We start from the raw sequence: 27,193 nt of genomic DNA on the forward strand, positions 1-27,193 counted from the left end.
AAACAGAGCGTCTCTTAAACCTGCCACCAATCGGATAGCTGTCGAGGAGAGAGGGGTGGGATCTGTGGTTGTGTGAGGAGAGAACACCAAAGCACAGAAGAGGAACTTTATAACATTTGTTTTATGAAGAAACAAAACAAAGAAGCAATGCTTGTGGTTGTGGTTATAAGATATGAGCATCTCCAGTTATACAGTTACAATGGCATCGTCAATACAAGAGGAAGTCTATAGCAGCTTATGGCATAAAAGTGGCACATATAATTTAACTCTGTATGTAAAGTGGTGTTAGTGTTACACAGGACCACTTTAAGTTAAGTGTAACCATCTTCTCTTACACAGAGAAATGACAGCCCTCCAAACCCTTCTTGCCCTAAAGTCAGTGTGTTATGACATGGGTGTCAGGATTCAAACAGTGAGACCTGTCAATAACATTCAAACCTGTCGGCAAGCTTCATAACAGTCAAAAGCCTTATATTTAGGATTATAGAAGATAAAAAATAATTCACACAATATAAAAATACATAACGCTTGATCAAGGACATCTCGAAACCCTTCTCCTTGAATACAGATATGTTGTACAGTATTCATAAACTTTTCAATGAAACCATTATTTTACCAGGTTTACATGTATATCCATCCATTTTTCTCCAGAGACGGAGGACTCTGGTTTCTCCAGACCCATTATTAGTTTCAGATGTGAGTGAAAGAACAACGAAGCTTGATTCAGTTCAGACAAGAACACATAAAGTAGCCAAAGCCAATGAATTAACGAGTTACAAGCTAGCCGTCACAGCTACAGTGAGGGAAAAAAGTATTTGATCCCCTGCTGATTTTGTACGTTTGCCCACTGACAAAGAAATGATCAGTCTTTAATTGTAATGGTAGGTTTATATGAACAGTGAGAGACAGAATAACAACAACAAAATCCAGAAAAACGCATTTCAAAAATGTTATAAATTGATTTGCATTTTAATGAGGGAAATAAGTATTTGACCCCCTCTCAATCAGAAAGATTTCTGGCTCCCAGGTGTCTTTTATACAGGTAACGAGCTGAGATTGGGAGCACACTCTTAAAGGGAGTGCTCCTAATCTCAGCTTGTTACCTGTATAAAAGACACCTGTCCACAGAAGCAATCAATCAGATTCCAAACTCTCCACCATGGCCAAGACCAAAGAGCTCTCCAGGGATGTCAGGGACAAGATTGTAGACCTACACAAGGCTGGAATGGGCTACAAGACCATCGCCAAGCAGCTTGGTGAGAAGGTGACAACAGTTGGTGCGATTATTCCCAAATGGAAGAAACACAAAATAACTGTCAATCTCCCTCGGCCTGGGGCTCCATGCAAGATCTCACCTCGTGGAGTTGCAATGATCATGAGAACGGTGAAGAATCAGCCCAGAACTACACGGGAGGATCTTGTCAATGATCTCAAGGCAGCTGAGACCATAGTCACCAAGAAAACAATTGGTAACACACTACGCCGTGAAGGACTGAAATCCTACAGCGCCCGCAAGGTCCCCCTGCTCAAGAAAGCACATATACAGGCCCGTCTGAAGTTTGCCAATGAACATCTGAATGATTCAGAGGAGAACTGGGTGAAAGTGTTGTGGTCAGATGAGACCAAAATCGAGCTCTTTGGCATCAACTCAACTCGCCGTGTTTGGAGGAGGAGCAATGCTGCCTATGACCCCAAGAACACCATCCCCACCGTCAAACATGGAGGTGGAAACATTATGCTTTGGGGGTGTTTTTCTGCTAAGGGGACAGGACAACTTCACCGCATCAAAGGGACGATGGACGGGGCCATGTACCGTCAAATCTTGGGTGAGAACCTCCTTCCCTCAGCCAGGGCATTGAAATGGGTTGTGGATGGGTATTCCAGCATGACAATGACCCAAAACACACGGCCAAGGCAACAAAGGAGTGGCTCAAGAAGAAGCACATTAAGGTCCTGGAGTGGCCTAGCCAGTCTCCAGACCTTAATCCCATAGAAAATATGTGGAGGGAGTTGAATGTTCGAGTTGCCAAACGTCAGCCTCGAAACCTTAATGACTTGGAGAAGATCTGCAAAGAGGAGTGGAACAAAATCCCTCCTGAGATGTGTGCAAACCTGGTGGCCAACTACAAGAAACGTCTGACCTCTGTGATTGCCAACAAGGGTTTTGCCACCAAGTACAAAGTCATATTTTACAGAGGGGTCAAATACTTATTTCCCTCATTAAAATGCAAATCAATTTATAACATTTTTGACATGCGTTTTTCTGGATTTTGTTGTTGTTATTCTGTCTCTCACTGTTCAAATAAACCTACCATTAAAATAATAGACTGATCATTTCTTTGTCAGTGGGCAAACGTACAAAATCAGCAGGGGATCAAATACTTTTTTCCCTCACTGTATCATATCAGCAAAAAAAGTATGTATATAAAAAACACATTTGTGTTCCATAGGTCAATAAGCATTAGTCATAGACACTTATACATTGCAAATATATTTTTGAATACTTCAAATATTTTCTGCTGAGATAGACGTACAGAATGTACATTTCTAAAGCTTCATCGACAATGGCTTGGGTCAGAGAAATTAAAGTTTTCATTTGTGTGTGTGAGTGCATACAGTTGTGTGTGTGTGTGTGTGTGTGAGTGTAGATGTACTGCATTGTAGTTGGGTATGAACCCCAGGTCTTCCTGTGTTCTCCTCTGGATAAGGTTCGGGCCTTGGGTCCTTGCTATGGGCCCCTTGGCATCTCAGAAGAGCACTACAGAAATTAACCAGCAGGAGGCAGCAGATAGACACCTGCAGAGCTGCAACTCTGCAGAGCTGCAGCCAGCGACAAGCGACAAACTTCTTGACTGCAACACTGCAGAAACACTGGAGAAAGAGAAGGGGGGGGATTCACATGAAGATTCATATGATTTACAGTGGGGAAAAAAAAGTATTTAGTCAGCCACCAATTGTGCAAGTTCTCCCACTTAAAAAGATGAGAGAGGCCTGTAATTTTCATCATAGGTACACGTCAACTATGACAGACAAATTGAGGAAAAAAAATCCAGAAAATCACATTATAGGATTTTTAATGAATTTATTTGCAAATTATGGTGGAAAATAAGTATTTGGTCACCTACAAACAAGCAAGATTTCTGGCTCTCACAGACCTGTAACTTCTTCTTTAAGAGGCTCCTCTGTCCTCCACTCGTTACCTGTATTAATGGCACCTGTTTGAACTTGTTATCAGTATAAAAGACACCTGTCCACAACCTCAAACAGTCACACTCCAAACTCCACTATGGCCAAGACCAAAGAGCTGTCAAAGGACACCAGAAACAAAATTGTAGACCTGCACCAGGCTGGGAAGACTGAATCTGCAATAGGTAAGCAGCTTGGTTTGAAGAAATCAACTGTGGGAGCAATTATTAGGAAATGGAAGACATACAAGACCACTGATAATCTCCCTCGATCTGGGGCGCCACGCAAGATCTCACCCCGTGGGGTCAAAATGATCACAAGAACGGTGAGCAAAAATCCCAGAACCACACGGGGGGACCTAGTGAATGACCTGCAGAGAGCTGGGACCAAAGTAACAAAGCCTACCATCAGTAACACACTACGCCGCCAGGGACTCAAATCCTGCAGTGCCAGACGTGTCCCCCTGCTTAAGCCAGTACATGTCCAGGCCCGTCTGAAGTTTGCTAGAGTGCATTTGGATGATCCAGAAGAGGATTGGGAGAATGTCATATGGTCAGATGAAACCAAAATAGAACTTTTTGGTAAAAACTCAACTCGTCGTGTTTGGAGGACAAAGAATGCTGAGTTGCATCCAAAGAACACTATACCTACTGTGAAGCATGGGGGTGGAAACATCATGCTTTGGGGCAGTTTTTCTGCAAAGGGACCAGGACGACTGATCCGTGTAAAGGAAAGAATGAATGGGGCCATGTATCGTGAGATTTTGAGTGAAAACCTCCTTCCATCAGCAAGGGCATTGAAGATGAAACGTGGCTGGGTCTTTCAGCATGACAATGATCCCAAACACAACGAAGGAGTGGCTTCGTAAGAAGCATTTCAAGGTCCTGGAGTGGCCTAGCCAGTCTCCAGATCTCAACCCCATAGAAAATCTTTGGAGGGGAGTTGAAAGTCCGTGTTGCCCAGCGACAGCCCCAAAACATCACTGCTCTAGAGGAGATCTGCATGGAGCAATGGGCCAAAATACCAGCAACAGTGTGTGAAAACCTTGTGAAGACTTACAGAAAACGTTTGACCTGTGTCATTGCCAACAAAGGGTATATAACAAAGTATTGAGAAACTTTTGTTATTGACCAAATAATTATTTTCCACCATAATTTGCAAATCAATTCATTAAAAATCCTACAATGTGATTTTCTGGATTTTCTTTCCTCATTTTGTCTGTCATAGTTGATGTGTACCTATGATGAAAATTACAGGCCTCTCTCATCTTTTTAAGTGGGAGAACTTGCACAATTGGTGGCTGACTAAATACTTTTTTCCCCCACTGTATGTGAGAAAGTTGGGTGTTTTCCTATCAACTTATCTCTCTGTATTTTTGCTTATTGTGTGCATGAGTGTATGCAAGAGAACGTGTATTGTTGTGTATATGAGACCAATTTACCTTGAAGCAGTTGAATTGAGCCTCAGGTCAATCAAACAATCACATGACAGAACACACCCCAGTCTGCATGGTCTGACCATTCCTATTGGTCGCCCTGTCCATGGCGTCACAGCTGAAATAAGACATGAAAAAGCAGAGCCTTCAGAACCACAGATTCTACACTTTGTGGACATATCTCAAACCACCTCCCCCGACAGATACATTCCCCTCAGTCCACTTGGACTCACCTCTTAGCTGCCGTGAATGAGGAGCAATTCTCTGCGTTATACGTCTCCATGACGACCGGCGCGTGCATGGGTTCGCTGTGACTGGCTCTCAGGCACCGGTACTGTGCCTCTGGAGGGGTCATGTGACACACTGGGGTCGAGAGGTTGCCGTTGGTGTCGACGTCTTCTGTGGTGATGTTGCTGACACCCCGCAGAGGATTCTGGGAGTTGCAGGGGTTGATGGCGATGGCGGGGATGGCAGGGAGAGGGGCGTCGGGGTCGGCGTGGGCCAACTGCAGCTTCTTCATATGTTTGATGGCTGCTGTGGCGTTGAAGGCTTGCTGTAACACACACAAATACACAGGAATATTAGCATTAATATGTTTGTATAAATAATCATGTTTTGATCATAATAATAATAATAATAATATAATAAATGTATGTATGCTAGCATACTGTATGTCGCCTCATATGTTGCTCACCCTCCATTTGGACTTGGCAAAGTTCCTCTGGATCTGCATGCTGACTGATTCATAGATGTCCTGATCCCTCGCTGTCTTTCCAATGATCCTGCAACAGGAAATGACATTGATAGGATCACCAGGAACAAGTAATAAACAGGAAATAATGGGCTTCCTAGACACTGATCCGAGGTCAGTTTTCTGTTTTCCTCCTCTAATGGTTATAGTTAAGATGTGCAGAGGATAGGCTGATCCTGGATCTGTGTGTGTGACTCACCAGGGGTGTCTGAGGGCCTGTTCTGTGGTGAACCGTTTGTTAGGGTGCTTCTGCATCATGTTCCGGATGAAGTCTTTCGCTATGGAAACAGAGACAGACAGAAACATCAACAACTGACATCAACAACTGACATGGAACTTTCAGCCTTTTAAAAATGATTAATATCTTTACTATTTATATTCTGTAAAATTATTAATTTAAATAATTAATCTGCACTGTATGTTTATTAGCTAGTTAGCCAGCCAGTTTTAGAGGAATGACTCCATAATTTAAAAAAATTAACTGCCAATATGTCAACATGAAATCAGTTGATGATAGGACTTAGACAAGTTGTAAATGCAACAGGTACTGATATTGCATCATATAATAGCACTCACAGCTTTCCAAGAAAACAAAAACGGAGACATTTATGGTCTCTTTACATCTATTTGATAGGCTATTTATACAGAAAAGTGGTATAAAACCAGTATAAACTGTATTTATAATTATATTACAAAAAGTTAGGTTGACAATAATTCTATTACACCATTTCTGATATCACATGCCTTACTTTTATTTTCCTGCATAAGTAGACGTATGAAATGCATCACCTATCCCTTTACTGCCATTCATTCCAATGAGACTGGTTTGGATTTCTCCCTTACCAATATGGCTGCCATTTTCACTCCATTCTGGAACTTTGAGGGTTTATGAAATAGTCCCCACTAGTAACTGAATAGGATTTCTATGGTTGTGATCCTCTTTCTGTGGAACGGACAGCATTTTAACTACTGCAGATATGAAACAATCATAATATCAGTCAAAAATCTTACATTCCCAGTTTATGCTTCAAACCAACTTCATAAGAGGTTTTAAACATAGGTTATATTTGACTCACAATTCCATGACTACAGTAAGGCATTGTTGGCAGAATAGATCGATGCAGTTCAATGCATGATTAATATAATTCACCAATACATTTCTTGGTAGTCTAAAAAAATATTGCTATCAGGTTGTAAATCACAGCTGGCCGGGTACATTGTTTGATGCCACAACCCATTCAGGATGCACCGTTTCAGTTTCAATGACTCATTATTTTGAACAAAAATAGTCGACTGTAACTAAGGCTGGGAATGTCAATACAATCAAACTAGCAAGGGTAATGATCACAAGCCAGTCATAACGTGGCTAATAGGCTAGTGCACGTGTCAGACACAAGGCCCGCAGGCCGAATAGGACACACAAGCGAGTATAAATGAGTCAACACTTGAATCATCTACTTTAAGAAATTACAGCCTGATTGTGCTCGCATCTGTGAATTAAACTTAATTTGCGATGCTGTCGTGTGTCCTGTTACAGAGCGCAGCGAAGGGAAAGTGTACAGACACATGCCACAGTCCTAGCTAGGCTACTAAAATGGTGAAGTCTAGCTTCGGTTTTCAAAGCTTGACAATTAATAACCAAAAAACTAAACCTGCAACAAAACCATGCATAAGAGAAACATGTAGGCCTATTACAGCAACATTTGAGCATTTGCCAAGGTTGGCTACTGTGGGAAATTATTCACTTATATTTTAGATGTGCTGTTAGCTTAATAAGAAAGCATTAATGATTAAACATAATAGGTTTGTACTGTACTGATATAGATTGGTCACCATAACAAGCTGTGATTAATGTGAGGAACCATTAGGGGGTAGGATGAGATAAGACTTGTGTCTCACATACACACACACTGCCTCTTTATTAAACCGCTCAAGGACATGTGTACTGCAAAAGTACTGACTCTCTGGACAAGTTGCAAAACAACTAACACCTGGCAACAGTGAAGCGCCAAGGGCCTGGGACCAGCCTGTGCGCCAACGATAGGCTGAGTAAGTCTAAACCACGCTCAGTCTCTACTCTGATAGGCCAGCAGGGAGTGGGAACTATCTCTGTCAGAGTATTTAAAGAAGAACTTATGACAATGGCTCAGTTCTCTGACTACCCTGCGTGGTTTTTCAGTGGACCCGTATATACGAACATCATATTTACCATTGAAGTGTTTTGCATTAATTAAAATACTAGTCTATTTTAGAAGACGTGTATTGACCTCTTTTTGTTCCTATACCAGATTTGAATTGACGCAACTTAACAATTGGTGACCACCGACGTGATCTGGTAGAGGGACTTCGCTGGGTATTGTCCGGCCCATTGGACATCTCTGTCATTGGACGGTGTGTTTCACAAAGAGTCCAGACTACTAAAAACAGGTAAGCAGACACCTATTGTTATATAACTAAAGTTCTGCACATTGGCTTTATCCAAATTCATTTTGTGAAACACCTGTTTGATGTAAGTGAACTAAATTATGAAACTATTATGAGTAGATAAGCACCATATTGTGACATGCAAACCTGTGGTGAATGTGATGTTAAACCATGGTACCATAGAGTATTGTTCCATCGGCAAGGTCCGTAACTACGGGGGTACGGCTAGGTTCGGGGAAAATACTGAAATCTATCGGCAAGGTCCGTAACTATGAGGGTACGGCTAGGTTCGAAGATACAGGGAATAATTGACTTAGTAATTGCTATCGGCAAGGTTCGTAACTACGAGGGTACGGCTAGGTTTAAAGAATTACACCGGCAAGGTCCGTAACTTCGAGGGTACGGCTAGGTTCAGCTGAGTATTTTTTTGATAGGGAGGAGGATAGTAGGCGAGGTTGAATTTGACAATGTAAAGGTAAAGATAATGAATAGTCAATATAACTAAATTGAAATGTATTGAACTGATATAATTAAACTGTAACGTTGATGTTTGACATAGCATAATACTGGTTAAATAATTAGACTGAAATAATTTGGTTTATCGTTGAAATATAAAGTAGAGAATATTTACATTTGCATTTTTGGTCATTTAGCAGACACTCTTGTCCAGAGCGACTTGCAGGAGCAATTGGGGTTGGGTGCCTTGCTCGAGGGCACATCGGCAGATTTTTCGCCTGGTCGGCTCGGGGATTGGAACCGGCGACCTCTCGGTTGCTGGCACGGTGCTCTTGGTTACTGGGCTACCTGCCGCCCCATATGAGTTTAAGGTTGTGCCGTTGTTTGATCATGTGATGGGGTTTGATGGGTGATCGGACCATGACTGGTGTGGTTATGGAAGTAATGTATAAATAGTGGAGAGCCAATAGGGGGCTCCATTGAACTATTATGTTTTGTTGGGCATTTCGGTGGCATGGGGTGGGGTCTGTGTGTATGAGTGAATTCGGCGGCTGGTATGGGTGGTAACCGGATACTACTGAGTGTTTGGTTTGGTGATGTTGAATGGAAGATTTGTAGCGTGGTTGGGGTTAAATAGAAAGACTCACTTATTCAATAGGGAATGGGTGTAGGGAGAGAGAGTTTTTGTGTTGCTGAATGAGGTGAGAGCTAGTGCGGTTTTCATTTATTGACGTCACTTGCTCTATGAACTGGAAGTATTTACTTTGAAAGCATCGCGGAATGTGTGGGGTGACTGACAATGTATGTAGAGGGTCCCTGGTTCGAACCCAGGTAGGGACAGTGGGTAAAGCTTTCGCATTGGGGCTATAGACCTAGATTACTACGTGGATTGAGAAATGTGAAAGGTTGAATTAGATAGCTTAAGTAGAAGTATTCTAGAAAGGTCAATGAAAACATGTTACAGGGTCCCCGCGCCTCCCCCGTTGTGTAGGAAGGAGCAAGGGGAGGGGTGAGAGATAGTTCAAATGATAGGAATATCATTAAATGTATGCTTATCAACGATAGCAAGTATTTGTTTTATTAATTAGGGCCTAATCAGAGAGAACAGTTAAAGAAATTGAATAGCGAACTGAAATGGCGATAGAGCTGTGAAAATTGAGTTGAGGACAAAGGAGAATAATTTATGGCTCTGGTTAGCGAAAAAAAATAGAGACAGTCAAGCAAGTTAGATTGAGCTGTAAGATTTCAAGTAGAGGTCTAAATACTTGACTGAAAGGCAGTGCTTTGATGAATTCTAATTGTTATTACTTTATTCGATAGGTTGCTTAACACCAGTGGTGTATGCAAATAGTTGGTGAATTATAGAACGATCATTTATTTTCGTTACGGGGACCAGGGGATGCAAGGAGCTTTAGCTATTATGCTGAGGGAATAGCACCAACCTATAGTGGGTATTTTAAACTAAAGTAATGCAATAGGCTACAATTATAACATTATCAGAAAAAGGCACAATTTAATGTGAAATAGTTATTACAATTATTATTAATAGTTATTACAGTTATTATCATTGATCCAGTAATGATAGAAGGATAGTAGAGGAAAGGCAAGGGATTAAATCTCATTTAGGGAAAGAAGAAGAGTATGAAGATATATTAGGGAGAAAATACCATTAACTGAGGGATATAAAACGTTTAGCTGAAAAAAAGACAACAGGAATAATTTACCTTACACCCTAATATAGACATTAGACCACACCAGAAGTAGAGATGGCAGGATCACCAGTAGCAATCATGAAGAGGTTCCCAGAAAGGTTCCCAGAAAATAGTGAAGATATTGGTAATATCTCTAACAAATGAGAAAAAGGACCAGAAAGATAGTAACTAAATGGCCAAAGGAGGGAACATTTGATGTAACCGTGATTGTATTGGCTAAAAAATGAAATATGACATTTACAGGGGGACAGGAACAATAGAAGGGGAGACAGATTTTCCTAGGGGTTGATCAAATAATTGATAATGGATCATTTGAGATGAGATCACATGTAGCAGATTTAGGGTAATCAATTAAATAATCATTGTATACTCGAGGAATTTTGAGTGGTTTTATGGATTAGTTATGAGGAATTAGATTGATACAAACAATTATTGATGGGTTAGGACTGGGGATATCTGTATCATGTTTTGTGTGTACTACCATCTTTAGATTACTGATGGTAATTGAAGGTTAACAAAATGTATAACCAGGAGAAAGAGATTAGCTTATCTCATTGGAATGTTGCCCAGGGCGAGGGGGAGCAGTAGTGAAGTTAGGCAGTGAGCTACCAAATCAAGTGGTTGTTGTTTTTCAAATTGGGTTTTTCAAATAAAAAACAACACACCTAGTATGATGGTTATAAAGGGTTGTTATGTTAAAATTAGGCAGTATTTAAAAATAAGGGATGTCAATTGGATGATACATTTCCCATATTACCTAAGTGATTGTTTAGGTAGGTGGTAATATTGACACATGAGCAAAACATGTGTCAAAAGGGGGATGGTAGGATTAAATAATAAATATATACGAAGGAGAGGACAAAATACTTTTAAAAAAATATGTTGGATATATATATATATATATATGGATAACTTGAGTTGCATCATAGTCTCGGTAATGGTCTTGATATGTCAAGATCCACCACCAATTACGCTATGCCCTTACCATTGTTAAGAAGTAAAAGAGAAGAGAAGCGACCCGACATACTGACCGTCAAGGACGAGTGGCCTACAAAATGGGAGTCAGAGAGGGGCAGACTGTCAGATTCAAAATAAGGGTTGGGGACGTAGCCAACGGGTGGGGTACATGTCAATAAGCAGCTTGGGATTATAAAATCCTATTATATTTGTGTTCGGCCCCCACGACGGATTGTTCCTAGACTCAAGTCTTTAAATACACTTGGGGATGGGGATATGAGACCGAGGGGGACTGAACATCCAGATGGGGGGTAAAGAGAAATAAAGACATCACCAATTATCAATTGGAGATAGTAGTAATGTGACAGATTTAAGTTCGGAAGCACAGGAGAGAATTTTGAACCTTACAGCCCCTGTAACCGATGTATGGTGGGCGTGTGCCAGTAAGGGCAGTGTAAGGCAGAGAATTCCAAAGGGGTGGCTAGATACATGCGCCCTGGTTCTACTGATTCAGCTAGTTAGAATTAGTCACCAGGAACCAAGGATTAAACAGATGTAGGAGGAGTTTTAACAAGAAGGAGAATAGCCCTATTTAGATGGATGCGATTGGGATACCAAGGGGGGTATCGGATGGATACCGAGCTATGAAACAATTAGGGGAAGGGTTTACTACCACGTTCTTTTGGTGGGTGACAATAAACAAAATTGTGAATTGGATTAATCATATCTATTACGACCAACAACGATTGATTGGCTAGACTAGGGATGCAACAGAAGGGATCTTTTGAACAATTATCCGCCATCTCACTCTTATGACTTAGTAAAAAGAGGTTGGCTCTAGATCAGGCAGAAAGGGGTGGTGTCTATAGAATGGTAAGCCACTGTTGTACGTTTATCCCTAACAATACCAGTCCTGACGGGAGTATCTCTAAAGCCCTGGTTGGTTTAGATAAACTATCAGCTGAAATGAAGAGCATGGCTGGAATGGAGGGAAATGGACTGTTCTCCTGGTTGGGGGAATGGTTTGGTAAGTTCGCATCATTGGTGGTTACTGGATTTCTGACCCTAGTAGTTGTGTTTCTAATATTAATGTGCTGTGCTGCCTGTGTAATTCCTTGTTTGAGAAAGTCTGTTACAGATGTCGTGCATGCGGCTGGTATGATGCCCCTCCTAGGGGCTCAAGAAGGAGATGCAGACACTGAGTCTAGCTTTCGGAGGAAACTGGGGTTGACAAAGGATGACCCTTGGTTTGCTATTGGTGAGGTGGTGGAGTGACACCCTAGAGGGTGTCTAAAGGGGGCCAAAGTTTACTTCCCTGTTTATGTTTTATGCTTTATTAATCAAATTAACCATTGTGAATGTTTGTCTTTTCTTATGTGAAGATTTAAAGTTCCTGGGTGGCTGGTAGCCAACCTAGTACAAGTTGGGTGTAGATGGAAGAACTGAAGGCCTTTTTTTATTATCATTATTGCCTATTAATAAAAGTGTGATTCTTTTTGTTTGTATTGTATTTTAATGAGTGACACCCCAGTGGGTGTGAAAAGGGGGATTGTGGGAAATTATTCAATTATATTTTAGATGTGCTGTTAGCTTAATAGGAAAGCATTAATGATTAAACATAATAGGTTTGTACTGTACTGATATAGATTGGTCAACATAACAAGCTGTGATTAATGTGAGGAACCATTAGGGGGTAGGATGAGATAAGACTTGTGTCTCACATACACACACACTGCCTCTTTGTTAAACCGCTCAAGGACATGTGTACTGCAAAAGTACTGACTCTCTGGACAAGTTGCAAAACAACTAACACCTGGCAACAGTGAAGCGCCAAGGGCCTGGGACCAGCCTGTGCGCCAACGATAGGCTGAGTAAGTCTAAACCACGCTCAGTCTCTACTCTGATAGGCCAGCAGGGAGTGGGAACTATCTCTGTCAGAGTATTTAAAGAAGAACTTATGACAATGGCTCAGTTCTCTGACTACCCTGCGTGGTTTTTCAGTGGACCCGTATATACGAACATCATATTTACCATTGAAGTGTTTTGCATTAATTAAAATACTAGTCTATTTTAGAAGACGTGTATTGACCTCTTTTTGTTCCTATACCAGATTTGAATTGACGCAACTTAACAATTGGTGACCACCAACGTGATCTGGTAGAGGGACTTCGCTGGGTATTGTCCGGCCCATTGGACATCTCTGTCATTGGACGGTGTGTTTCACAAAGAGTCCGGACTACTAAAAACAGGTAAGCAGACACCTATTGTTATATAACTAAAGTTCTGCACATTGGCTTTATCCAAATTCATTTTGTGAAACACCTGTTTGATGTAAGTGAACTAAATTATGAAACTATTATGAGTAGATAAGCACCATATTGTGACATGCAAACCTGTGGTGAATGTGATGTTAAACCATGGTACCATAGAGTATTGTTCCATCGGCAAGGTCCGTAACTACGGGGGTACGGCTAGGTTCGGGGAAAATACTGAAATCTATCGGCAAGGTCCGTAACTATGAGGGTACGGCTAGGTTCGAAGATACAGGGAATAATTGACTTAGTAATTGCTATCGGCAAGGTTCGTAACTACGAGGGTACGGCTAGGTTTAAAGAATTACACCGGCAAGGTCCGTAACTTCGAGGGTACGGCTAGGTTCAGCTGAGTATTTTTTTGATAGGGAGGAGGATAGTAGGCGAGGTTGAATTTGACAATGTAAAGGTAAAGATAATGAATAGTCAATATAACTAAATTGAAATGTATTGAACTGATATAATTAAACTGTAACGTTGATGTTTGACATAGCATAATACTGGTTAAATAATTAGACTGAAATAATTTGGTTTATCGTTGAAATATAAAGTAGAGAATATTTACATTTGCATTTTTGGTCATTTAGCAGACACTCTTGTCCAGAGCGACTTGCAGGAGCAATTGGGGTTGGGTGCCTTGCTCGAGGGCACATCGGCAGATTTTTCGCCTGGTCGGCTCTGGGATTGGAACCGGCGACCTCTCGGTTGCTGGCACGGTGCTCTTGGTTACTGGGCTACCTGCCGCCCCATATGAGTTTAAGGTTGTGCCGTTGTTTGATCATGTGATGGGGTTTGATGGGTGATCGGACCATGACTGGTGTGGTTATGGAAGTAATGTATAAATAGTGGAGAGCCAATAGGGGGCTCCATTGAACTATTATGTTTTGTTGGGCATTTCGGTGGCATGGGGTGGGGTCTGTGTGTATGAGTGAATTCGGCGGCTGGTATGGGTGGTAACCGGATACTACTGAGTGTTTGGTTTGGTGATGTTGAATGGAAGATTTGTAGCGTGGTTGGGGTTAAATAGAAAGACTCACTTATTCAATAGGGAATGGGTGTAGGGAGAGAGAGTTTTTGTGTTGCTGAATGAGGTGAGAGCTAGTGCGGTTTTCATTTATTGACGTCACTTGCTCTATGAACTGGAAGTATTTACTTTGAAAGCATCGCGGAATGTGTGGGGGTGACTGACAATGTATGTAGAGGGTCCCTGGTTCGAACCCAGGTAGGGACAGTGGGTAAAGCTTTCGCATTGGGGCTATAGACCTAGATTACTACGTGGATTGAGAAATGTGAAAGGTTGAATTAGATAGCTTAAGTAGAAGTATTCTAGAAAGGTCAATGAAAACATGTTACAGGGTCCCCGCGCCTCCCCCGTTGTGTAGGAAGGAGCAAGGGGAGGGGTGAGAGATAGTTCAAATGATAGGAATATCATTAAATGTATGCTTATCAACGATAGCAAGTATTTGTTTTATTAATTAGGGCCTAATCAGAGAGAACAGTTAAAGAAATTGAATAGCGAACTGAAATGGCGATAGAGCTGTGAAAATTGAGTTGAGGACAAAGGAGAATAATTTATGGCTCTGGTTAGCGAAAAAAAAATAGAGACAGTCAAGCAAGTTAGATTGAGCTGTAAGATTTCAAGTAGAGGTCTAAATACTTGACTGAAAGGCAGTGCTTTGATGAATTCTAATTGTTATTACTTTATTCGATAGGTTGCTTAACACCAGTGGTGTATGCAAATAGTTGGTGAATTATAGAACGATCATTTATTTTCGTTACGGGGACCAGGGGATGCAAGGAGCTTTAGCTATTATGCTGAGGGAATAGCACCAACCTATAGTGGGTATTTTAAACTAAAGTAATGCAATAGGCTACAATTATAACATTATCAGAAAAAGGCACAATTTAATGTGAAATAGTTATTACAATTATTATTAATAGTTATTACAGTTATTATCATTGATCCAGTAATGATAGAAGGATAGTAGAGGAAAGGCAAGGGATTAAATCTCATTTAGGGAAAGAAGAAGAGTATGAAGATATATTAGGGAGAAAATACCATTAACTGAGGGATATAAAACGTTTAGCTGAAAAAAGACAACAGGAATAATTTACCTTACACCCTAATATAGACATTAGACCACACCAGAAGTAGAGATGGCAGGATCACCAGTAGCAATCATGAAGAGGTTCCCAGAAAGGTTCCCAGAAAATAGTGAAGATATTGGTAATATCTCTAACAAATGAGAAAAAGGACCAGAAAGATAGTAACTAAATGGCCAAAGGAGGGAACATTTGATGTAACCGTGATTGTATTGGCTAAAAAAATGAAATATGACATTTACAGGGGGGACAGGAACAATAGAAGGGGAGACAGATTTTCCTAGGGGGTTGATCAAATAATTGATAATGGATCATTTGAGATGAGATCACATGTAGCAGATTTAGGGTAATCAATTAAATAATCATTGTATACTCGAGGAATTTTGAGTGGTTTTATGGATTAGTTATGAGGAATTAGATTGATACAAACAATTATTGATGGGTTAGGACTGGGGATATCTGTATCATGTTTTGTGTGTACTACCATCTTTAGATTACTGATGGTAATTGAAGGTTAACAAAATGTATAACCAGGAGAAAGAGATTAGCTTATCTCATTGGAATGTTGCCCAGGGCGAGGGGGAGCAGTAGTGAAGTTAGGCAGTGAGCTACCAAATCAAGTGGTTGTTGTTTTTCAAATTGGGTTTTTCAAATAAAAAACAACACACCTAGTATGATGGTTATAAAGGGTTGTTATGTTAAAATTAGGCAGTATTTAAAAATAAGGGATGTCAATTGGATGATACATTTCCCATATTACCTAAGTGATTGTTTAGGTAGGTGGTAATATTGACACATGAGCAAAACATGTGTCAAAAGGGGGATGGTAGGATTAAATAATAAATATATACGAAGGAGAGGACAAAATACTTTTAAAAAAAATATGTTGGATATATATATATATATATGGATAACTTGAGTTGCATCATAGTCTCGGTAATGGTCTTGATATGTCAAGATCCACCACCAATTACGCTATGCCCTTACCATTGTTAAGAAGTAAAAGAGAAGAGAAGCGACCCGACATACTGACCGTCAAGGACGAGTGGCCTACAAAATGGGAGTCAGAGAGGGGCAGACTGTCAGATTCAAAATAAGGGTTGGGGACGTAGCCAACGGGTGGGGTACATGTCAATAAGCAGCTTGGGATTATAAAATCCTATTATATTTGTGTTCGGCCCCCACGACGGATTGTTCCTAGACTCAAGTCTTTAAATACACTTGGGGATGGGGATATGAGACCGAGGGGGACTGAACATCCAGATGGGGGGTAAAGAGAAATAAAGACATCACCAATTATCAATTGGAGATAGTAGTAATGTGACAGATTTAAGTTCGGAAGCACAGGAGAGAATTTTGAACCTTACAGCCCCTGTAACCGATGTATGGTGGGCGTGTGCCAGTAAGGGCAGTGTAAGGCAGAGAATTCCAAAGGGGTGGCTAGATACATGCACCCTGGTTCTACTGATTCAGCTAGTTAGAATTAGTCACCAGGAACCAAGGATTAAACAGATGTAGGAGGAGTTTTAACAAGAAGGAGAATAGCCCTATTTAGATGGATGCGATTGGGATACCAAGGGGGTATCGGATGGATACCGAGCTATGAAACAATTAGGGAAGGGTTTACTACCACGTTCTTTTGGTGGGTGACAATAAACAAAATTGTGAATTGGATTAATCATATCTATTACGACCAACAACGATTGATTGGCTAGACTAGGGATGCAACAGAAGGGATCTTTTGAACAATTATCCGCCATCTCACTCTTATGACTTAGTAAAAAGAGGTTGGCTCTAGATCAGGCAGAAAGGGGTGGTGTCTATAGAATGGTAAGCCACTGTTGTACGTTTATCCCTAACAATACCAGTCCTGACGGGAGTATCTCTAAAGCCCTGGTTGGTTTAGATAAACTATCAGCTGAAATGAAGAGCATGGCTGGAATGGAGGGAAATGGACTGTTCTCCTGGTTGGGGGAATGGTTTGGTAAGTTCGCATCATTGGTGGTTACTGGATTTCTGACCCTAGTAGTTGTGTTTCTAATATTAATGTGCTGTGCTGCCTGTGTAATTCCTTGTTTGAGAAAGTCTGTTACAGATGTCGTGCATGCGGCTGGTATGATGCCCCTCCTAGGGGCTCAAGAAGGAGATGCAGACACTGAGTCTAGCTTTCGGAGGAAACTGGGGTTGACAAAGGATGACCCTTGGTTTGCTATTGGTGAGGTGGTGGAGTGACACCCTAGAGGGTGTCTAAAGGGGGCCAAAGTTTACTTCCCTGTTTATGTTTTATGCTTTATTAATCAAATTAACCATTGTGAATGTTTGTCTTTTCTTATGTGAAGATTTAAAGTTCCTGGGTGGCTGGTAGCCAACCTAGTACAAGTTGGGTGTAGATGGAAGAACTGAAGGCCTTTTTTTATTATCATTATTGCCTATTAATAAAAGTGTGATTCTTTTTGTTTGTATTGTATTTTAATGAGTGACACCCCAGTGGGTGTGAAAAGGGGGATTGTGGGAAATTATTCAATTATATTTTAGATGTGCTGTTAGCTTAATAGGAAAGCATTAATGATTAAACATAATAGGTTTGTACTGTACTGATATAGATTGGTCAACATAACAAGCTGTGATTAATGTGAGGAACCATTAGGGGGTAGGATGAGATAAGACTTGTGTCTCACATACACACACACTGCCTCTTTGTTAAACCGCTCAAGGACATGTGTACTGCAAAAGTGCTGACTCTCTGGACAAGTTGCAAAACAACTAACACCTGGCAACAGTGAAGCGCCAAGGGCCTGGGACCAGCCTGTGCGCCAACGATAGGCTGAGTAAGTCTAAACCACGCTCAGTCTCTACTCTGATAGGCCAGCAGGGAGCGGGAACTATCTCTGTCAGAGTATTTAAAGAAGAACTTATGACAATGGCTCAGTTCTCTGACTACCCTGCGTGGTTTTTCAGTGGACCCGTATATACGAACATCATATTTACCATTGAAGTGTTTTGCATTAATTAAAATACTAGTCTATTTTAGAAGACGTGTATTGACCTCTTTTTGTTCCTATACCAGATTTGAATTGATGCAACTTAACACTACTGATACAGCAATATTGCATTCAACCGCACCGGTGATCCACGCAGTGCAGAAAAGTGAAAAACATGTTTTAAGTTTAAATGTTACAACAACCTATAGCTACGTTTTTGTTATTTGAAGTTATTAAATACTTTTTGATTAGGGTCACAGCATATTATGCACATCTGCAAGCATAGCAGCAAAGGTTGGCCAAATATTATTTATGTATTTTGTTTTAATATGTAAAAATGCTATATACAGCATCCTATGTACTAGGGCTAACCCCAATTAGTCGACTGGTTGATTGTTTGGTTGTTAGGCTGTTGGTTGACCGAGATTGTTTTAGTCGAGCAGTAACAAAAAATTTTTTATATATATATATATATATATATAGTACCAGTCAAAAGTTTGGGCACACCTACTCATTCCAGGATTTGTCTTTATTTTTACTATTTTCTACATTGTAGAATAATAGTGAAGACATCATAACTATAAAATAACACATATGGAATCATGTAGTAACGAAAAAAGTGTTAAACAAATCAACGTATATTTTATATTTGAGGTTCTTCAAAGTAGCCACCCTTTGCCTTGATGACAGCTTTGCACACTCTTGGCATTCTCTCAACCAGCTTACATTTACATTTTAGTCATTTAGCAGACGCTCTTATCCAGAGTGACTTCCAAAGCTGTCATCAAGGCAAAGGGTGGCTACTTTGAAGAATCTCAAATATACGTTGATTTGAGTGTGAGTGCATACATTTTCATACTGGCTCCCCGTGGGAAACGAACCCACAACCCTGGCGTTGCAAACGCCATGCTCTACCAACTGAGCTACACGGGACTACACCTGGAATGCTTTTCCAACAGTCTTTAAGGTCAAATAGCCCTTACACAGCCTGGAGATGTGTTGGGTCATTGTCCTGTTGAAAAACAAATGATAGTCCCACTAAGCACAAACCAGATGGGATGGCGTATCGCTGCAGAATGCTGTCGTAGCCATGCTGGTTAAGTGTGCCTTGAATTTTAAATAAATCACAAACAGTGTCACCAGCAAAGCACTCCTACACCATCACACCTCCTCCTCCATGCTTCACAGTGGAAACCACACATGCGGAGATCATCCATTCACCTACTCTGCGTCTCACAAAGACACGGCGGTTGGAACCAAAAATCTCAAATTTGGACCAAAGGACAGATTTCCACCGGACTAATGTCCATTGCTCATGTTTCTTGGCCAAAGTAAATCTCTTCTTCTTATTGGTGTCCTTTAGTAGTGGTTTCTTTGCAGCAATTCGACCATTGAACAGTTGATGTTGAGATGTTACTTGAACTCTGTGAAGCATTTATTTGGGCTGCAATCTGAGGTGCCGTTAATCTAATGAATTTATCCTCTGCAGCAGAGGTAACTCTGGGTCTTCCATTCCTGTGGCAGTCCTCATGAGAGCCAGTTTCATCATAGCGCTTGATGGTTTTTGCGACTGCACTTGAAGAAACTTTCAAAGTTATTGACTGACCTTCATGTCTTAAAGTAATGATGGACTGTCATTTCTCTTTGCTTATTTGAGCTGTTCTTGCCATAATATGGACTTGGTCTTTTACCAAATATGGCTATCTTCTGTATACCACCCATACCTTGTCACAACACAACTGATTGGCTCAAACGCATTAAGAAGGAAAGAAATTCCACAAATTAACTTTTAACAAGGCACACCTGTTAATTGAAATGCATTCCAGGTGACTACCTCATGAAGCTGGTTGCGAGAATGCCAAGAGTGTGCAAAGCTGTCATCAAGGCAAAGGGTGGCTACTTTAAAGAATCTTAAATATAAAATATATTTTGATTTGTTTAACACTTTTTTGGTTACTACATGATTCCATATGTGTTATTTCATAGTTTTGATGTCTTCGCTATTAATCTACAATGTAGAAAATAGTACAAATAAAGAAAAACCCTGGAATGAGTAGCTGTGTCCAAACTTTTGACTGGTACTGTATATATTTATATATTTGCACCCATTTCAGTGAACTAATCCATTGCGGAGGCCTAGACTAAAAGCCAATTTATGCTTAATTCGAAAATGTGTTAAAGGCCAAATTGAGCTCTGTACCGCATCGCCATGCACCTCCAAAATGTTGTAACAATGTGGAGGGCTCTGTATAGCTCCGCATTGACATGATTGGTTGACGGTAGGTGGGGGCGGTACATCCTGTATAAACACAAACTCACTTCCTTGACAACAGCTCTGCATTGCTCTGTGAAGTGCAAGAATGCCCTGACTTCTGCTGAAGCCATTCTTGCCCTGACTTCTGCTGAGGCCATATCACCATAAATGCTGCATGGCCATTGCAGACGTCTGATTGACCATGCGTCAGATGCACAATGCAATTCTCTCTTCAGAATGTGCTCTCTCCCGCCAATTTGTGTACATTCATTGTTTCATAACTTAATTGTGTGAATTGTTTGTGTTTGATTGTTAGTGTATATCTATTCCCCATTACATATATCACCAGTAGTACATTTACCGTTAATTCCTATACTTTCAAATCTACAATGTTTGTTACTTTGGTTATGGTAATTTATTTTAATGTATTCAACATTATTATTCCAGTCTTCCTGTTCTCATTGGCGGAGTGGACACATTGTTTGCAGAGTGCACAACCTATGCTACACTTGTGAGAAACAAGTTTTGGTTTATTTAATTCCATTTATGAGTTTTGTCAATTTAGTCATCGTCTTTTGTTTGGAGCGCTCCTGTCAATGTTGAGTAAGGACACGCACGCACAGAAGTAGACCTATAGGCTACCTGGCCTGCGTGCAAATGTAGGCATATACAGTGCATTCGGAAAGTATTCACACTCCTTGACTTTTTCCACATGTTGTTATGTTAAAGCCTTATTCTAAAATTGATTAAATTACTTTTTTCCCTCATCAATCTACACACAATACCCCATAATGACAAAGCGAAAACAGGTTTTTAGAAATTGTTGCAAATTTATAAAAAAATAAATTAAATAAAAGTATTCAGACCCTTTGAGCCCGAAATTGAGCTCAGGTGCATCCTATTTCCATTGGTCATCCTTGAGATGTTTCTACAACTTCATTGGTAAATTCTATTGATTGGACATGATTTGGAAAGGCACACACCTGTGTATATAATGTCCTACAGTTGACAGTGCATGTCAGAGCAAAAACCAAGCCACGAGGTAGAAGGAATAGTCCGTAGAGCCAGGATTGGGTCGAGGCACAGATCTGGGGAAGGGTACCAAAACATTTCTGCAGCATTGAAGGTCCCCAAGCACACAGTGGCCTCCATCATTCTTGAATGGAAGAAGTTTGGACCCACCAAGACTCGTAGAGCTGGCCGCTCGGCCAAACTGAGCAATCGGGGGAGAAGGGCCTTGGTCAGGGAGGTGACCAAGAACCAGATGGTCACTCTGACAGCGCTCCAGAGTTCCTCTGTGGAAATGGGAGAACCTTCCAGAAGGACATCCATCTCTGCAGCACTCCACCAATCAGGGCTTTATGGTAGAGTGGCCAGACGGAAGCCACTCCTCAGTAAAAGGCACATGACAGCCCGAGTTTGCCAAAAGGCACCTAAAGACTCTCAGACCATGAGAAACAAGATTCTCTGGTCTGATGAAACCAAGATTGAACTCTTTGGCCTGAATGCCAAGCGTCATGTCTGGAGGAAACCTGGCACCATCCCTACAGTGAAGCATGGTGGTGGCAGCATCATGCTGTGGGGACATTTCTCAGTGGCAGGGACTGGGAGACCAGTCAGGATCGAGGGAAAGATGAACGGAGCAAAGTACAGAGATATCCTTGATGAAAACCTTCTCCAGAGCGCTCAGGACCTTAGACTGGGGAGAAGGTTCACATTCCAACAGGACAACGACCCTAAGCACACAGCCAAGACAACACAGGAGGGGCTTCGGGACAAGTCTCTGAATGTCCTTGAGTGGCCCAGCCAGAGCCCGGACTTGAACCCGATCGAACATCTCTGGAGAGACCTGAAAATAGCTGTGCAGCGACGCTCCCCCATCCAACCTGACAGAGCTTGAGAGGATCTGCAGAGAAGAATGGGAGAAACTCCCCAAATACAGGTGTGCCAAGCTTGTAGCGTCATACCCAAGAAGACTCGAGGCTGTAATCGCTGCCAAAGGTGCTTCAACAAAGTACTGAGTAAAGGGTCTGAATACTTATGTAAATGTGATATTTCCATTTTTTATTTTGAATACATTTGCTAAAATTGCTTTGTCATTATAGGGTATTGTGTGTAGATTGATGTAACGTAACAAAATGTGGAAAAAGTCAAGAGGTCTGAATATTTTCCGAATGCACTGTAGTGCCCATTTGATACTTTCCGAATGCACTGTAAATGTGCCCATTTTGGAATCTGATAGTATTTCTGATTGGCTTAAAGCACCACCACTAATGACCTGTGGAGCTTTTCAAAATAATGTTTTCTTCACCTCAAACAGCAAGTAAACAAAGTCTGTTTTTACATCCATTGAGAATTACAATAGTTAAAATCTTTCCAGCTCTCTCCCTTTCGATAACCCCTCAGCATGAAAGGGAAAAATGTAATGCTCTGATCCAGTGGAAACGTCATAAAATAGGCTTCTTATCAGTGCTTGACTTGGACTGAAATAGGTTCTGGTACTAATTTTGGGTGCTGGTACTGTTTATATTTAGGTGCAGGAGCTCCACAATACTTTTGAGCTAATATTCTATAAGAGGAACAGAAGCTCGAGCAGTAGAACATTTGAGGTGCTGGTACTCAGACTGAGCTTCTGCCGAAGTCAAGCACTGCTTCTTATCCCTTGCACAAATAGCCTACAGCTGTGTCTGTCCCAAGCTCACTGGCAGGGAAACTCTGAGGGCCCAGAATATTTTATACAATGTTGCAAGTTCGCTAGCGCAAGCTTCGGGCCAGACCCAAGTTAATAGTTTATACAATGTTTCAAGTTCCTTGCAGACAGGCCATGTGTAGCTAATATGATTTATACAATATTTATCTTTATCAGGATATTTTGTACCTGTAGGCTGCAATGTTTTTATTTGTTGGATTTATGTAGGTTATTTTTACATAGTTAGCAATGGCAATAGAAGTTACTTTTTATGTTTGTTTCATTGTCATTTAGATTTGGATAGAATTTTGATTAACCACATGATTTTGAGATATGACCTTATTATAAATTAATTGAAACTGTTTCACAAAAATGTGCATATGAAAACCATAACTGGCACGCAGATCGGTAGAAATAGTAAGATAAATTGGCATTCCACATGAGAAAGGTTTCCAACTCCTCGTGTAGCCTATTACCGGCAACTTCAGGAGAGCAATGGCAGAATCTGCGAAAGCCAGCAGGAGCGGGAGGAGAATAGTTGGGTCAGGTTACGTTTTTTAAATTCTGGTTATCTAGATCTCTGGCGCCCTCTTGAGGCATCAAACCGTAAGCTTAAAGCATCAGACAAGCTCAATGCATATAGTTGATTTTTTTTAAACACACAGGATTTATGGAAAAATACACATGAAAGAATTTTGAACAATCGATTGGTCGAAAGAACAGACGACTTTCGGTCGAATAAGATTTTTTTTAGTCGGGGACAGCCCTACTATGTACATAAGTAGACATTATAAAGGGCCATATTTTTTCTAATAAAACAAATGCCAGTTTGGGTCGTAGTTGCACGTTTTTTGGTAAAAACAAATAGGCTATGTCTGGCCTGCGAAGTAGTGTTTTTTTTATATGGTCCGTGCGCTGATTGAGTTTGACACCCCTGGGCTAGCGTATCTATTTACGTAGCAAGCTATTTATTTATCAAGCTAAAAACACGGAGCCTAACATTTGCTAGCTAGCTAGCTAGCTGCTGGGAGGATATCATGTCATTAGAAGAGTGGGTTAGTGACCGAACTTTCCCCCTCATATCGTTTTTTGTTGGCTACAGCTAGAGCTGCTGCATGTGTGATTTGGTTAGTTAGCGAGAAATGTTAATCACTTTGCTAGCTAGCTACAGTATGCTGAACTTGAACGACTGTTATCCACAGTTAGCATATCTCTTAGTTGTCAATCAAATGTATTTGGCGTCGATCAAATGGGAAGGCAGGCAGGCAAGTTCTCATTCAGTTGTCAAAACTTGGGTTTGGACAAGCATGCATTGGCAGGCAAGCTGCAGAAGGATGAGCAGGCTACTATTCCCCATCATCTATGTCACGACCCGGTGCAAGAAACAGTCACTAATAATTGTCAGAACCCAGAGGATGAGGCAGACACAGCAGTACTAGAGATGGTGGTTTAATTAAAGAACAAAATCTTCAGGCAAAGAAACTAAATCCACAATGTCCAAAAATAAAGCCAAGAGGCACAAAGAGGAAAACCTCCAAAAAACAAAAGAAACTCCACAAAGTGGTAAAAAACAGCAGGGAAAAACAAACCTCAAAAGACTACTCAAACAAAACACAAGAACTAAACCAGAGAACCTCTGGAAAATCCCACCAGAGAAATATCTATATAAAACAAGGCTTGGGCTGGGGCTGGGTGCTAACTACAAACACTGAGCAAGGAACTGAGGAACACACAGGGTTTAAATACTAACAAGGGAATGACCTACAGGTGCAAACAATAATTAGAGCAAGAAAAACAAAAGGTACAAAAAAGGTGCAATGGGGACATCTAGTGACCAAACCCGAACAGTCATGGCCAAAACCTGACAGAATCCCCCTCCTAGGAACGGCTCCTGACGTTCCTACCAGCCTTCTCAGGGTGGAGGGCCCTGAACTGACGAATGAGGTCAGGGTCCAGTATGTCCTTGGCAGGAACCCAGGAGCGCTCCTCGGGACCGTAGCCTTCCCAGTCCACCAGATACTGCCAGGACCGCTGCACCCGGCGGGAATCCAGTATCCGGTGGACGGTATAAGCCGACTGGCCACCGATGACACGGGGCGGAGGGGGAGGTCTGCCTGCCGGGATAAGGGGAGAAAAACAACAGGTTTTAATAAAGAAATGTGAAATGTTGGATTGATCTTAAGGGATCTGGGTAAGTGCAGGCGAAAAGTAACGGATTGACTCTCCTGGCAATCTTAAAGGGACCGATGAACCTCTGGGACAGCTTGCGAGACTCCACCCGTAGTGGTAGGTTCTTAGTTGAGAGCCATACTCTCTGGCCGGGGTACAGGGTAGGACCGGGACGGCGACCTCTGTTGGCTTGTCGTTGGTACTGCTGAGAGGAACGCAGAAGATTAAGACGTGCCTTCTTCCACGTAAGCCGACAGCGTCTGATGAACCTCGAGGCTGAAGGCACTCTGACTTCTGCCTCCTGGTCCGGGAACAATAGAGGTGCATAGCCAAACTGACACTCATGCGGGGACATACCAGTGGAGGAGGAGCACAAGGTGTTGTGCGCGTACTCGGCCCAAACAATGAAGGATGACCAAGTGGACGGGTTGTTGGAAACCATGCATCTGAGGGTGGTTTCCAGCTCCTGATTCATCCTCTCAGTTTGGCCATTGGACTCGGATGGTACCCTGAAGATAAACTGGCCGTGGCCCCTATGAGTTGGCAGAAGGCCTTCCAAAACCTTGAGGCGAACTGGGGACCTCTGTCGGAAACCATATCTTGCGGAATCCCAAAGACTCGGAACACATGGTTAATCACCAACTCAGCTGTTTCCTTGGCAGAAGGTAATTTGGTCAAAGGAACAAACCTGGCCGCCTTAGAAAACCTGTCGATGATGACTAGGATCGTAGTATTACCATGGGACGGAGGAAGGCCAGTAATAAAGTCCAACGAGATATGGGACCAGGGTCGGTGGGGAATAGATAGAGGGTGAAGGAGTCCTTGAGGGCGGAGGTGAGAAGATTTGCCCTGGCAGCACACGGAACAGGCCTTGATGAAAGTGGCAACGTCTTCTTTTATGGTGGGCCACCAGAACTTACGCTGGATGAACTCCAAGGTGCGGCCTACGCCCGGGTGACAGGTGAGGCGAGAGGAGTGCCCCCACCGAAGGACTTGGGACCTTGCTGCCTTGGGAACAAACAACCGATTAGCAGGACCTCCTCCAGGGCCCGGTTCGATGGCTTGAGCTTGTTTCACGGTATCCTCCACTTGCCACGAGATCGGAGCCACGATCTTAGCGGCCGGAAGGACAGTCATGTCAGTATCTTCTCGAATGGCAGGAGAGTAGATTCGTGACAAGGCGTCCGGTTTGAGATTCTTCGACCCGGGTCTATAGGTGAGGATAAACTGAAATCGGCTGAAGAAAAGAGACCATCGAGCTTGTCTGGCGTTCAACCGCTTCGCCTGCTGGATATACTCCAGATTCTTGTGGTCCGTAAGCACTTGAAAGCGGTTGAGAAGCCCCCCTCGAGCCAGTGTCTCCATTCCTTCAATGCCATCTTAACCGCTAGGAGTTCACGATCCCCCACATCGTAATTCCTCTCGGCCGGGGTAAGCCGGTGAGAGAAGAAGGCGCAAGGATGAAGCTTCTTGTCTTCACCCCCTCTGAGACAGGACAGCTCCAACCCCAACCTCTGATGCGTCTACCTCCACCACAAAAGGTTCATCCGCCGTTGGTAGTGTCAGGATGGGAGCAGAGAGGATGCGCTGTTTGAGTCCTTGGAAGGCCGTCTCAGCTTCTCTTCCCCACAGAAACCTTGTGTTGCCACCCTTGGTTACCGCCGAGAGAGGGGCTGCCACCGAGCTGAAGTTCTTGATGAACTTGCGGTAAAAGTTGGTGAAGCCCAGGAAACGCTGAACTTCCTTAACGGACTTGGGGGTGGG

General features: G+C 42.0%; 1 protein-coding gene across 1 annotated transcript in view; it reads right to left on the bottom strand.

Moving 5' to 3' along the window:
* Nucleotides 1–2,395: 2,395 nt before the first annotated feature.
* The window catches only part of LOC121578095 (calcium/calmodulin-dependent protein kinase type 1D-like), a 40,010-nt gene continuing 15,212 nt past the window's right edge, over nucleotides 2,396–27,193 (bottom strand). The window contains exons 9-13 of the mRNA XM_041892202.2: nucleotides 5,572–5,650; nucleotides 5,316–5,403; nucleotides 4,855–5,174; nucleotides 4,628–4,739; nucleotides 2,396–2,871 (exon numbers count right to left, since the gene is read on the bottom strand). Of these exons, the coding sequence (XP_041748136.1) occupies nucleotides 4,667–4,739; nucleotides 4,855–5,174; nucleotides 5,316–5,403; nucleotides 5,572–5,650 (560 nt within the window). The 3' untranslated portion in view covers nucleotides 2,396–2,871; nucleotides 4,628–4,666. The remainder of the gene's footprint in view (nucleotides 2,872–4,627; nucleotides 4,740–4,854; nucleotides 5,175–5,315; nucleotides 5,404–5,571; nucleotides 5,651–27,193) is intronic.

Source organism: Coregonus clupeaformis, chromosome 12 (genome assembly GCF_020615455.1).
Source record: "Coregonus clupeaformis isolate EN_2021a chromosome 12, ASM2061545v1, whole genome shotgun sequence".
NCBI classification, from domain to species: domain Eukaryota; kingdom Metazoa; phylum Chordata; class Actinopteri; order Salmoniformes; family Salmonidae; genus Coregonus; species Coregonus clupeaformis.